Source organism: Athalia rosae, chromosome 2 (genome assembly GCF_917208135.1).
Source record: "Athalia rosae chromosome 2, iyAthRosa1.1, whole genome shotgun sequence".
In the NCBI taxonomy this organism is placed as follows: Eukaryota; Metazoa; Arthropoda; class Insecta; order Hymenoptera; family Athaliidae; genus Athalia; species Athalia rosae.
Window position 1 is genome coordinate 10946 of NC_064027.1, and position 13282 is coordinate 24227.

General features: G+C 39.6%; 2 protein-coding genes and 1 long non-coding RNA gene across 6 annotated transcripts; 1 reads left to right on the plus strand and 2 right to left on the minus strand.

The window, feature by feature from the left end:
• Nucleotides 1-196: 196 nt before the first annotated feature.
• LOC125499999 lies at nucleotides 197-11157 on the minus strand. 2 transcript variants are annotated; one of them, XR_007277158.1, is made up of 3 exons: nucleotides 10195-11157; nucleotides 8338-8506; nucleotides 197-421 (listed from the first exon to the last, which is right to left on the minus strand). It is a non-coding gene; the product is annotated as an uncharacterized LOC125499999 (long non-coding RNA). The 2 variants fall into 2 exon arrangements; XR_007277159.1 differs by lacking the exon at nucleotides 10195-11157 and adding an exon at nucleotides 8576-8865.
• Nucleotides 415-1005, minus strand: LOC125499998. The gene is made up of 2 exons (XM_048650925.1): nucleotides 756-1005; nucleotides 415-686 (listed from the first exon to the last, which is right to left on the minus strand). Exons 1-2 carry the CDS (start codon nucleotides 997-999, stop codon nucleotides 601-603), a joined length of 330 nt encoding a protein of 109 aa, XP_048506882.1. The 5' UTR covers nucleotides 1000-1005; the 3' UTR covers nucleotides 415-600.
• LOC105691509 (protein cornichon) lies at nucleotides 8374-13143 on the plus strand. 3 transcript variants are annotated; one of them, XM_048650918.1, is made up of 6 exons: nucleotides 8374-8515; nucleotides 8593-8843; nucleotides 8914-9047; nucleotides 12173-12241; nucleotides 12412-12668; nucleotides 12791-13143. In XM_048650918.1, exons 2-6 carry the CDS (start codon nucleotides 8729-8731, stop codon nucleotides 12813-12815), a joined length of 600 nt encoding a protein of 199 aa, XP_048506875.1. In that variant the 5' UTR covers nucleotides 8374-8515; nucleotides 8593-8728; the 3' UTR covers nucleotides 12816-13143. The 3 variants fall into 3 exon arrangements, with proteins under 3 accessions (XP_048506875.1, XP_048506876.1, XP_012265455.1); XM_048650919.1 differs by lacking the exons at nucleotides 8374-8515; nucleotides 8593-8843; nucleotides 8914-9047 and adding an exon at nucleotides 11300-11362; XM_012410032.3 differs by lacking the exons at nucleotides 8374-8515; nucleotides 8593-8843; nucleotides 8914-9047 and adding an exon at nucleotides 11717-12041.
• Nucleotides 13144-13282: the final 139 nt, after the last annotated feature.

Sequence of the window (13282 nt, forward strand, 5' to 3'; positions counted from 1 at the left end):
ATTCGTCGCGATCCATGCATGCGTCGGAATATTCGAATTTCTCGGTCTACAAGGGACCTAAACTGGAGTCAGATAGCCAGCAGCTAGCGTTTTGTTGTGAGACGTCACCTTCGGGGCTTAGCAGAGGTCACGCCCCACAACATACCGCGCGCCCGTGGCTACGCTGACTCCAGCACAGCTCGGGCTCCCTCGTAGACCGAGAAATTCGAATATTTCGACCCATGCATGGATTGCGACGAATCACAGTGCGTCTACGACTAAAAAAAATCGATATGTCTTATAATTTTTGTGCTCCCAACAGCGAATAATTAATGAATAATTAGCTCATCAATCGACCGGCCGTTGGATAAATTGGACTTAAATTCGTCGAGTCAATTGTGCCACGAGCCGAAACCATCGGAATATCTTGATATTGCTACGTCTGCAACAAACGATTGGCTTATCAATCGACCGGTCGTTGGATAAATTAAATTAGGAAGCAGTTGTGGATTCTCAAACTCAAAATACATGACGATTCCTATATTACGGCTTCAGGAAAACGAGCGTGTCGACTGGACCGAGCAATTCCTGATACTCGTCGAGAGATCTCCATTTTTCCGTTCAGAAATGCGACAAAATGGACATAACGTGCGAAGTTCTGTCAAAAAGCAGCATCGCGAATCGAACGGAGAACCCCAACGATTTTTCTGAAACAAGTACAAATATTAAAATGTTTATAGATCACCGGATGCTGGAGGAGCCAGGAAACAACAAACCTGCATTTTCCTTTGAGACGCTGTATCCATATTGAAATAAGACTGACACGTAACTTCGCAGTTGTTTGGATTTATTGTCCAGGCCCGGAAATTGCAAATACCTGAAGACTGTAGCCTTTGATCCTCTGACTGTCTCCGATTCCGAGACCAAGGATGCAATTACCTGAATAAAGGAGTAATTATAATGACATGTTATCATTACTATTCGCAAACGACAGGGTTGTGTCGACTGGAATGCCACCATGCGGCGAGCCCCACCAGCAATGCATGCTGGGAGTCTCGAAGCGTCTCGAAGCGTCTCGAAGCTACGACGCCATTAGCTTCCCGAATTTCGAACAGTACGCCTCGTGCTTTTATAACTCCTTACTAATTTAACCATATCGCATAATACCTAATTCTGAAGGTCGCACTAATTAGCTTGAACATCAATTCTAATATTGGGACGAGAATAATCTACTGAATTGGAATATAAAATGGTTTTACCTGAGATACTGCATGGCTCTGCCCGGGCCAGACAGGCATGGACAAGTTATGGACAGGTCCTAGACCTGCTGCGAAGCAATCTGCGTCTCTGCAGTTTCTTCGAAGTGCATACTCACAATGCAATATGGAGATCTGGAACTTCTTCTACCCGGATCTTTACCTTTCCTGTCCTACAATCTGGTTCGTTCTAACTTCTCTTCTTTTCTATCTTTCCCCACGTATTTTCGTAGCGCGCAGCGAGCGGGCGCCTTTGTTTCGACTTACGGCGATTCGATTGCGAACGGTCGAACTAAGGTCGATCATGCGACTATGCCCCTACTTATTACGATTTATTTTCACGTTTAATTTGTTACAACAATAGAATATCTTAGTTTGTTGATGTAATATTTCGAATTAGAGTGCACCATTTTTTGTTTCGGAGAATCGAGTTCCTAATTTTTCAACGGTTTTTCACGAAATTTTCATTTCTCGTAAAGTTGCTGCGTAATAGACGCTTGGTAATTTTGATTCGATTATAATTGCTCGGTATTCGTAATACCGGGCTGTGATTTTATGGCGAAGACGACCTTGTCGCCGTGAGGTTTGTAATCTGAATCAATTTGATTTGGAACTGCAATACTTATCGTGTATTGGTATTATGCATTACAGAGCCCAGAGCCTGTTGCACTTCGATGGCATACTATACGTATCGGTGCAACTAATCTAACTGGCACGTGCAATACTGCTGAGAACGATTCCGTAGCTACTCAAACCGGATTTCTGTTCACTACATTCGAGCAGAATTGGTGAGCCTCAAATTTCAATAATTCTAGTCACATTCTCCGAATTCTGTGACTCGCACCGCCTGTGTATTAGAAATCCACTTTATCAAAAATATTTAAATTTCGTCTTACAGATAAAAGTTTTTACTACCTACAATAAAGTCTCCTCGTCTGGCTGGTCACCAACCACACGCATAAAGTGAAAAATTTCGGTAAATACAATTTTCTACCACTGTTTTTTCTCTTTGACGGAGTCTTTTTTCTTATTATTCATGTTTTTCTCTTCTTGTCATTTTTAGAGCACTATTTTTCGTGGGAGTATCGAAGGAGCATTGTATCGACCTCTCATCGTACTACATCTTCTACATTCAACCTACTACACAGCTATAGTCATCAGGGAGGCAGAGACATCCGGGTAAAATCCAAGACCCCTGAGCTTGGGAACCAGCTCGGGTCCGGTTTTGGTACCGGCAGCGGTGGGGTAAGTCCCAGCAGTCAGATTTCCTCGATTTCTTTGCCAGCTCACACGATGGTGAACGCTGGCATCGGGATCGTTGTATTATATAGAATAAGTATGTTCCCCCAATTCGCGTGGCGTGGCGGTACTTTTAGATTTTAAAATCATTTTATTAGCTCAGGTAATCGTAGGTTCGGTTGTCGTTGAGCATAGCGCACTTGCAGTTTGTAGAGTCATAGATATAGAATTTTTTTGGAAAATTATTCAGTTAGCTGATCTATTGGTTAGTCAGTTGACAAATAGTTCATACACTATGAACTATTCAAATAAATCATCATCCACCAACCTTATGTAAGCAAAAGTGCGCGGCTCATAGGCAACGGTAAAGACTATCGTTTGATTGGCCAACGCGTTTTCTTGCATTTTATAATAATTTTTAGTGATTGATCTCGTTTTCGTCGATCACTAACTAGTAAAAAAAATTAGGCCGTTCGAATGGTGGTTCTTTACCATAGTTTCACTTTCTCGACGAGAATCAGGTATGATCAGCAGCTCCGAGCGATTAAAAAATACGTAATTGATTTTTTGGAGATAAAAAAATTTGTCAATTCAGTTATTCTCAATTCTCATTCATTCAAAGTAATTAACTCCAACTGATTGATATGGAAACATATTTTTCAACATCTTCTTTCCTCCCTGATTCTCTTGTTAACTTTAAGTATCCGATTAAGCTTCAAGAAACTACCGCGGACATTGGATTTAGTATAGAAATAATTAGGATATAGATTAAGTGTGAAAATAATTAAGATATAAATTAAGTGTGGAAATAAATAAGATTTAAATTAAGTTTGAAAATAATTAAGGTATTTATAATAAGGTATAAGAATATTCTTGGGCAACGTTTCATCTTCTGAAGTGGAATCCTGATCGAAGAAACATATTATTTCACTACCTATATTGTTTTTTGTTAGCATTAAGAAAAAAAAAAAAAGAATTAGTCATAAGAAACCTTACCCCAAACACACACATGTTTAAGCCCTTAATTAATATGAATTAAATTCATTCTTTTGCTTATACCATTTTCCAATAGAATTTCAAATGAAATTATCGAAACATTATTGTATTTCAATTCATGAGAATCACGTTATTCAAATCATTTCACGATTCTGGAAGTTTAATGAATTTCGGCCGATAAAACCACACACATTTAAAAATTTATAAACTACGGCTTTGGCCGGGGCAATGGAAGCCTATATTATGCACACAAAACACATATATTTATAAGTAATATAAAAAATAACAATAAATAATTAGGAATTAAGTTATTATTAGTTTCAATTGTTAAGTCTGCGCTTATTACCTATAAAGTAAGTAAATTTAGATTAACGAGATCTAGGATGTCTAATCATGCATAAATTTTTCTTCCCTCACACAAATCTATCAGCCCTTTACTTTCTTTGCTCACTGTCAGTATACAAATAGATATGAGATTGATTAAATTCATCGTTCAAAGATTCTAATGACATTCTATCAAAGTACTACAAAATTTGAATGAACTAAAATCAAGTTACTAAAATCATTCAAAGATTCTCAATGTTGATTATAAATTTCGGTTCAGAAAAACACACACCTTTTCAAAATTTACTAAATTCTTTGGCTTTGGCCAGGGCATGGGCAGCCCGCACTATTTCTTTCCACACAACAGGTATGGTGAGTTTTTGAACGAGAGACCACGGCAATGAATGTGATATGTGAGTGAGATTGGTTTGAATGAGATGTATAAACACATGGGAATTTTTTTCCCTTACACACACAGCCCTCAAGCTTTTCTCGTTAAAAATATACAAATTTGAATTATTTCGGCCTAAAAAACACACACCTCTTCAAAATTACGGCTTCGGCCGAGGCATGGGCAGCCTGAACACAATTACACTTTGAAAAGACTTTTTTTTTCAATTTTTTTCATAGAGTCAGTTGTCATAAGTTTGACAAAGCGAATGTGAATGAAATGGTTCGAAGCGCCGGCGCTGGTGTGATTCGGGGATTTCGTCAGTAAAATCATTTCTTGGATAAATATAGGTGAAAGGCAGGTATAGGTAAATTCATGCATCGCGAAGGGGTTCTATTTGGAATGTATGTGCAGTGTGAATGCGAGTATGCAACTCATAGTTTTAACCGTTGGGCGGGGTGTGGGCTGACCAAAGTGGGTAGGCAAGAAATCGGAAGTGCAACTTTTCTTTCCACAGCAATTCCAAGTGATCAATTAACTAGAGTTTATCAAATTGCGTTAGCTAATTTTTTGCAATATTTTGCTTGATATTTTTATAATAATTCTTTTCGTGTGGTCTTTTAGATCTCTTTGCTGAGATCTACTAGATGCTTTTACTTCCAATGGTTCACAAACCCAACCAAACAAATTCAATGAGATTAAGTTTTTTTCTTCCCTGTAATATTTCTGGTCACTTGGAATGGGCGAAATGCGTCCACTTTGCTCTCCGTACCAGCCGTGGTGCATGGAAGTGAGGTGGACGTTGAGCTCGAAGACGTCGCGTCGAAGAGGACCACCGACCGCCACGCCACAAATTTTCAAACCTTCCCTATTTCCACTCCCCAATGTTAATTGAAATAGAAGGATGCGATTAAAAATTGCATTTCTTCGATTTCCATTAGCATAATTATTCCAAGTCTGACGCTGCTCGCGCGGGTACATAGCGCGCGGACGAGGAATCGCATGTTATTTGTTTATATATGTTATTTCTTGTATGCCCGATTGGGCCATTTTTAAAACAATAACTAGCATGACTTGCCATCTTGCAAGGCGCTTTAAAAACTTTGAGAGATTTCTTTTCAGGAATTTAAAGTAAAATAAAAACCCAAGTTTCGTCGCTGTTGCTCGTACGCGCGCGGACTTGGCGCTTAAAAAATGCATTGCAACGCTTTATGCGTTTTAAACCCAAAAACCAAAAAATTGTAAGGAATCGAGTACTATTGCACCTTTTTGTGCGTGGTACTTGACTTCCAGGGGATTATTTATAAGATACTAATCAAAAGTTTACCTTTCAGATTATCAATATTAATAATATTTGCTTACAGCTCCTAATCAATATTTTTTATTTTCAGTTTTCATACTAATTTCAATTTCCTTACAGGTGTTAGGTTTCAGTTTTTAGGTCCATTGCTAATGAGATGTTATTCACAGGCTGTCTCTGGCTACTAACATGCAGTTTGCTTTCTGATTTCAGGAATCCAAACTTTCTGAAGACTCTCCAAGTTTTTTTATTCGTATCCTTGATTTTATTGTACGTACTAATCAGATGTTGTTCACAGACTGTCTTTCAATAGACTTAGGCAACAGCAAGGACGTCGTGTGATCGCATTGGTCACGAAAATGATGAGTTTTGGAATAAATTCCCTGGTTGTGTGTCATGCAAATCTTTCGATCCAACAACGTCCTCCTTATCTTGGGAGCTTTCGATTAGCATTGGCTCCCGCACAGATCTAGCAAATTGATGGCATATCAATGAGAACGCATGAGTGAATGCGTTGTGAATTGAATTGGAAACAAAGATTTTCTTTGATGGATACTTACTCTACGCTGTGGTAGAGCTATACGAAAAGAGGCATGACATATTTATCCAAGGTATATACATACACGTACATATATCTACTTACTTATATATCATGTATAATTTATATTTGTACATACGAAAGGTGTAGTTTGACTCGCGCTCATTTCTCAATAACAAACGTTGAAATGAATTAGGAATTTTATTGGCGTAACCGGAATCGTATAGAACAACTCAGGAGCTCGCAGTACTATGTTAGATTTATTCATTCATTTTTATTCCTGAAAGGTTTTATTCCTGCTAGCTGTATCGGCGAGTGCACAGACGTGATCAACAGCGATAGAATTCAAACATAAAAAATCCCCAAAAAACCTCGCCGTTTGTCCGAAAAAAGTCGAAAATCGAATTTTTTTCGGTTTTTAGAGCTTCATCTTATATATAATCAGCTCAGGGATCCGAATTTGAAAGCCAAAATCATCTACTCATCCAATCGATCGAGTCATCATCAATTATTCGCTGTCCGAAGCAGAATAATTATAAGACATCGTTTGGTTTTAGTCGTAGACCCACTTTGATTCGTCGCAATCCATGCATGGGTCGAAATATTCGAATTTCTCGGTCTACGAGGGAGCCCGAGCTGTGCTGGAGTCAGCGTAGCCAGCCGGGTAGCACTTTGTTGTGAGACGTCACCTTCAGGGCTGAGCAGAGGTGACGCCTCAAAACAAACCGCGCGCCCGTGGCTACCTGACTCCAGCACAGCTCGGGCTCCCTCGTAGACCGAGAAATTCGAATATTTCGACCCATGCACGAATTGCGACGAATCAAAGTGGGTCTACGACTGAAACCAATCGATGTCATAATTATTCTGCTTCGAACAGCGAATAATTGATGATTACTCGATCGATTGCATGAGTAGATGATTTTGGCTTTCAAATTTGGATTTCTAAACTGATTATATGTTAGATTACTCTGAAAGAACCAAGAAAAAATTCGATTTTTAAGCAAAAAAAAAGAAAATCTTTTTTTTAATTGGGTCAATCATGCTTTTCTCACGTATTTTGCCCTAAGGACTCCGAATTTGCAAGAGATATGGATCTATCTCTGGAATTGACCGAGTTATCGCCAATTCTCAGCTTTTTGGGGTCAAAAAGGAAAAATCGATTTTTTAGTCTATCGTAATGTAATTTGAGTTGAGTAATCCGAATTCGGAGGAAAATTTGATCTATCTTCAAAAATAACTGAGTTATCCTCATTTTTTTTGCATTTTTTGGTACAAATTTGAGGATATCTCGAAGGGGAAGAATCGTAGCTTAACTTGGACAATAAATTCGTGTTTCTGAAGTCCAAATACATACGAAAGAATGCCATACGATCCCATTTAGACGATCAAAAATTTTGGTCGAAATTTGAAAAAATCGCAAGGGGTACCTCTTGAAAAAATTTCGGATTTTGGCCAAAAGCTTTGATTTCTTGAGAATTGAAAGTATGGCGCTTTTATTCATGAATTTTGACCTCAGGAACACGAATCCGTTGTCAAAATTAGGCGACGATTCTTTCCCTCCGAGATATCCTCTAATTGATGCCAAAAAACGCACAAAAATGCGGACAATTCAGTCAATTTGAGAGATAGTTCAAATTTCCTCCCAGATTCGGATTCCTGAGATCAAAATACGTAAGACAAGCATGATGAACCCAATTGAAGACAATGATTCATGTTTTTCTCAGCAATCGAATTTTTTTTTCCGGTTCTTCGAGAGTTATCTCACATAAAATCAGCTCAGGAATCCAAATCTGAAAGCCAGAATCATCTCCTCATGCAATCGATCGAGTGATCATCAATTATTCGGTATTGGGAGCAGAAAAATTATAAGACATATTGAGTGGTTCTAGTCGTAGACCCAATTCGATTCTTGGCAATCCATGCATGCGTCGAAATATTCGAATTCCTCGGTCTACGAGGGAGCCCAAGATCAGCTGGAATCAGGTAGCCACGGGCGTGCGGTTTGTTTTGAGGCGTCACCTCTGCTCAGCCCTGAAGGTGACGTCTCACAACAAAGTGCTACCCTGCTGGCTACGCTGACTCCAGCACAGCTCGGGCTCCCTCGTAGACCGAGAAATTCGAATATTTCGACCCATGCATGGATTGCGACGAATCACAGTGCGTCTACGACTAAAAATAATCGATATGTCTTATAATTTTTGTGCTCCCAACAGCGAATAATTGATGAATAATTAGCTTATTAATCGACCGGTCGTTGGATAAATTAAATTAGGAAGCAGTTGTGGATTCTCAAACTCAAAATACATGACGATACCTATATTACGGCTTCAGGAAAACGAGCGTGTCGACTGGACCGAGCAATTCCTGATACTCGTCGAGAGATCTCCATTTTTCCGTTCAGAAATGCGACAAAATGGACAACACGTGCGAAGTTCTGTCAAAGAGCAGCATCGCAAATCGAACGGAGAACCCCAACGATTTTTCTGAAACAAGTACAAGTATTAAAATGTTTATAGATTACCGGATGCTGGAGGAACCAGAAACTAACAAACCTGCATTTCTCATTTAGACGCTGTATCCATATTGAAATAAGACTGACACGTAACTTCGCAGTTGCTTGGATTTATTGTCCAGGCCCGAAAATTGCAAATACCTGAAGACTGTAGCCTCTGATCCTCTGGGTTTTTTGCGTGTCGAGACCAAGAATGCAATTACCTGGACAAAGGAGTAAATTCAATGACATGTCATCATTAGTATTCGTCAACATCAGGGTTGTGTTCAACTTCGATTTCAAAAACATGCTCCGATGGAACGTCAAGGGTGTGTCACGAGTTTTTGATCAGTAAGTCATCAGATCTGATACCGACCGATGACGATGAATTGTTCATAGGAAATATACCCTATGCGGAATCGCTGACCGATATCCATGGACCGACCGATGACGATGAATTGTTCGTAGATAATTTACCTTATGCAGAGTTGCCGACCGATATCCTTGGACCGACCGATGACGATAAATTGTTCGTAGGTAACTGACCCCATGTGGACTTGCGCTGGAATCAGTTTTTGAAAAGTCCATCAGATAGCACTAGTTTTTGTAGTTCACGAAAATTCCGCCACTTAGCGCTAGCTGTATCGGCGAGTGCGCAGACGTGACCAACAGCGGTGAAATTCAAACATAACATATCCCCGAAATAAAGAATCCCCAAAAAACCTCGCCCTTTGTCCAAAAAAAGTCGAAAATCGAATTTTTTTTCGGTTTTTTCAGCTTCATCTTATATATAATCAGCTCAGGTATCCGAATTTGAAAGCCAAAATCATCTACTCATCCAATCGATCGAGTCATCATCAATTATTCGCTGTCCGAAGCAGAATAATTATAAGACATCGTTTGGTTTTAGTCGTAGACCCACTTTGATTCGTCGCAATCCATGCATGGGTCGGAATATTCGAATTTCTCGGTCTACAAGGGACCCAAACTGGAGTCAGATAGCCAGCAGCTAGCGTTTTGTTGTGAGACCTCACCTTCGAGGCTGAGCAGAGGTCACGCCCCACAACATACCGCGCGCCCGTGGCTACGCTGACTCCAGCACAGCTCGGGCTCCCTCGTAGACCGAGAAATTCGAATATTTCGACCCATGCACGGATTGCGACAAATCAAAGTGGGTCTACGACTAAAAATAATCGATATGTCTTATAATTTTTGTGCTCCCAGCAGCGAATAATTGATGAATAATTAGCTCATCAATCGACCGGCCGTTGGATAAATTGGACTTGAATTTGTCGAGTCAATTGTGCCACGACCCGAAACCATCGGAATATCTTGATATTTCTACGTCTGCAACAAACGATTGGCTTATTAATCGACCGGTCGTTGGATAAATTAAATTAGGAAGCAGTTGTGGATTCTCAAACTCAAAATACATGACGATACCTATATTACGGCTTCAGGAAAACGAGCGTGTCGACTGGACCGAGCAATTCCTGATACTCGTCGAGAGATCTCCATTTTTCCGTTCAGAAATGCGACAAAATGGACATAACGTTCCAAGTTCTGTCAAAGAGCAGCATCGCGAATCGAACGGAAATCCTCAACGATTTTTCTGGAACAAGTACAAATATTAAAATGTTATAGATCACCGGATGCTGGAGGAGCCAGAAACCAACAAACCTGCATTTTTCATTTAGACGCTGTATCCATATTAAAATAAGACTGACACGTAACTTCGCAGTTGCTTGGATTTATTGTCCAGGCCCGAAAATTGCAAATACCTGAAGACTGTAGCCTCTGATCCTCTGGGTTTTTTCCGTGTCGAGACCAAGAATGCAATTACCTGGACAAAGGAGTAAATTCAATGACATGTCATCATTAGTATTCGTCAACGTCGGGGTTGTGTTCAACTTCGATTTAAAGAACATGCTCCGATGGAACATCAAAGGTGTGTCACGAGTTTTTGATCAGTAAGTCATCAGATCTGATACCGACCGATGACGATGAATTGTTCGTAGGAAATATACCCTATGCGGATTTGCCGACCGATATCCATGGACCGACCGATGACGATGAATTGTTCGTAGGAAATATACCCTAACCGGATTCGCCGACCGATATCCACGGACCGACCGATGACGATGAATTGTTCGTAGGTAACTTACCCCATGTGGACTTGCGCTGAAATCAGTTTTCGAAAAGTCCATCAGATAGCACTAGTTTTTGTCGTTCACGAAAATTCCGCCACTCAGCGCTAGCTGTATCGGCAAATGCGCAGACGTGACCAGCAGCGGTAAAATTCAAACATATTTTAAAAAATCGGAAACAAGTCGCAAAAGAATCAGGAATGAATCGGGAATAAATCCAGGATGACGTCCCATCGGTTCTGGATAACAGAAATCCCCAGGAAGGCTAGGAGGTGCAGTTATTGGCGGATCAATTGAAAAATTGACTGAAAATCGAAAAGAAATCAGGAACGGAAGGCAAAGATAGAAAATATCCGGTCAACATCTGGAAACAAGTCCTTCATTCAGGTAATTGCGTTCTTGGTCTCGAAATGGTAAACACTCAGAGGATCAGAGGCTACAGTCTTCAGAAATTTGCAATTTGGGGGGATGGACAATGGAACCAAGCAACATCGAAGCTACATGTCGGTTTTATTTGAATATGGATCCAGTGTCTCAATGGAAAATGCAGGTTTGTTGGTTTCTTGCTCCTCCAGCATCTGGAAATCTCTGAATATTGAAATGTTCTATATTTGCTTCCGTAGAATCGGTATACAGAATTTTCCAGGTGATTGATGACACTGTTTGTTGGCGTAATTGAACAACGACTAAGAGCTACCAAGGTATTATAATTCTTTGACTTCTCAAAGCAGTAGAATACAGCAGTCAATTAATTTAAACAGAGGATTAGTATTTCCATCGTTTCTGTGCCTCAAATATCTGGAAAAGCCGGAACTTGAGGAACTAGAGTTCATTATTGACTCTGAAATCAATAGAAGCAAAGACCAGAGTCTCAGCGATTCTGCAGTCTTGCTAGCATGATACAGCATATGTTCCAAATGTTTTAAACTAACTTATTCTGAGATTTTCGAACTTGAGAACATAAATCCGACGAATTAAGTGAGCCACGACTGAAAGCTACAGAGTTAATTAAATTTCTCTGCTCATTGAGCAGAAGACTAAATTGTTTATAGCTTTTGCAATTTGTTGTTTCGCGAATTCAAATTCCTCAAAAAATTTCTAGGTGTCATTCCGATTCGAATGACACCTGGATCATAGTTTTCGGAGAAGGTGAACAGTAATTCGTAAAAATAGTACGTTCATGTTGACTAGACTATAGTACTAGAATGGTCTGTTACCTGCGGAAAAAGTGTAATTGTGTGCGTGTAAGTGCGTGTTGTGTGTAATCACGGTGCACGAGTAGTAAACATTGCCCAGAAAATGGCATTCGGTTTAGCCGCTTTTTCTTACATCGTTGCGCTAATCATTGATGCATTTCTAATCTTCTTCTCAATATTTCACGTAAGTCAACATCGACCGCTAAATTACAGCTGGACGGGATAATTTTTCAATCCCCACTTTATTTGAAACTCATGTAACCTCAAAACTAACATCGTTCAGTGCGATCAACTACATACATGTTCTCTTTCTAGGTAATCGCCTTTGATGAGCTAAAGACCGAACACAAGAATCCGATTGATCAATGTAACAGTTTGAACCCGGTATGTTTTCAGGTCAAGATTCACTTATCGAACTTGTATAATTAGCGTCTTACATTAGTTTCGTCACAACAGTTGCTAACTACAGCACTTGATTGCCTTATTTCTGTGACTCCCGGGTGCACAGCAACGATGGTCCTTCAGTGCTCATTATCATGCAATCTTACTTCCAGATTGTCGTCCCTGAATATCTGCTGCACGTGCTGTTCAACATACTTTTCTTATTAGCTGGAGAATGGTTTTCCTTGCTATTGAACCTCCCGCTACTGGTGTACCACTTCCTGAGATTTCGCAGTAGACCAGTCATGTCTGAACTAGGCCTGTATGATCCTACAACCATTATGAATGCTTCTGATTTAACAAGATGTCAGCGAGAAGGTTGGGTCAAATTGGCCTTCTACTTGTTGTCTTTTTTTTATTATCTTTATGGGTAAGAAATGCAATTCTCAAAATAAGTGCATAGTTCAAATCACAAATGGTCTTCTGCTTGAATTTTTTATCAGTATGACCACGTGGGTAATTTCATTTTACTGTTGAATTATTATGTTTCAGAATGATCAGCTCCCTCATCCAATAGATTTAACTATGGAGTAGCAGCCATGGGTGCATTGCACTAGCCGATCATTGATATGTCTCATGATGTGTACAAATTCACTGGTCTCAGCTTCAGTAAAAAAGGATGTAAAAAAACTTGATTATAAATAGGGCAGGAATATTCTTGTGTAACAATTATTGGATGTTTCATTTCAGTATTTTCAGTCTCGGATTTATCTTTAAGTCCAGTATACAGCGTGAACTATGAAAGCTAATACCCATAAGGCACATGGGCACATTCGGTCTCTGAATCTATTGTCACTGCTACCCCTTAATGTTTCGCTTAATAATATTTTTGACATGCAAACCGATTTCACTGATTTTTTCAAACAAGACAACTAATTTTCAATTTGCTTTTATGCTTATTCTGAAAACACATATTTTTAATCAGTCGAAAGGCTTTATAGTTGATGTAACAACACACGGTTGGATTGATGAAAGTTGAAAAGA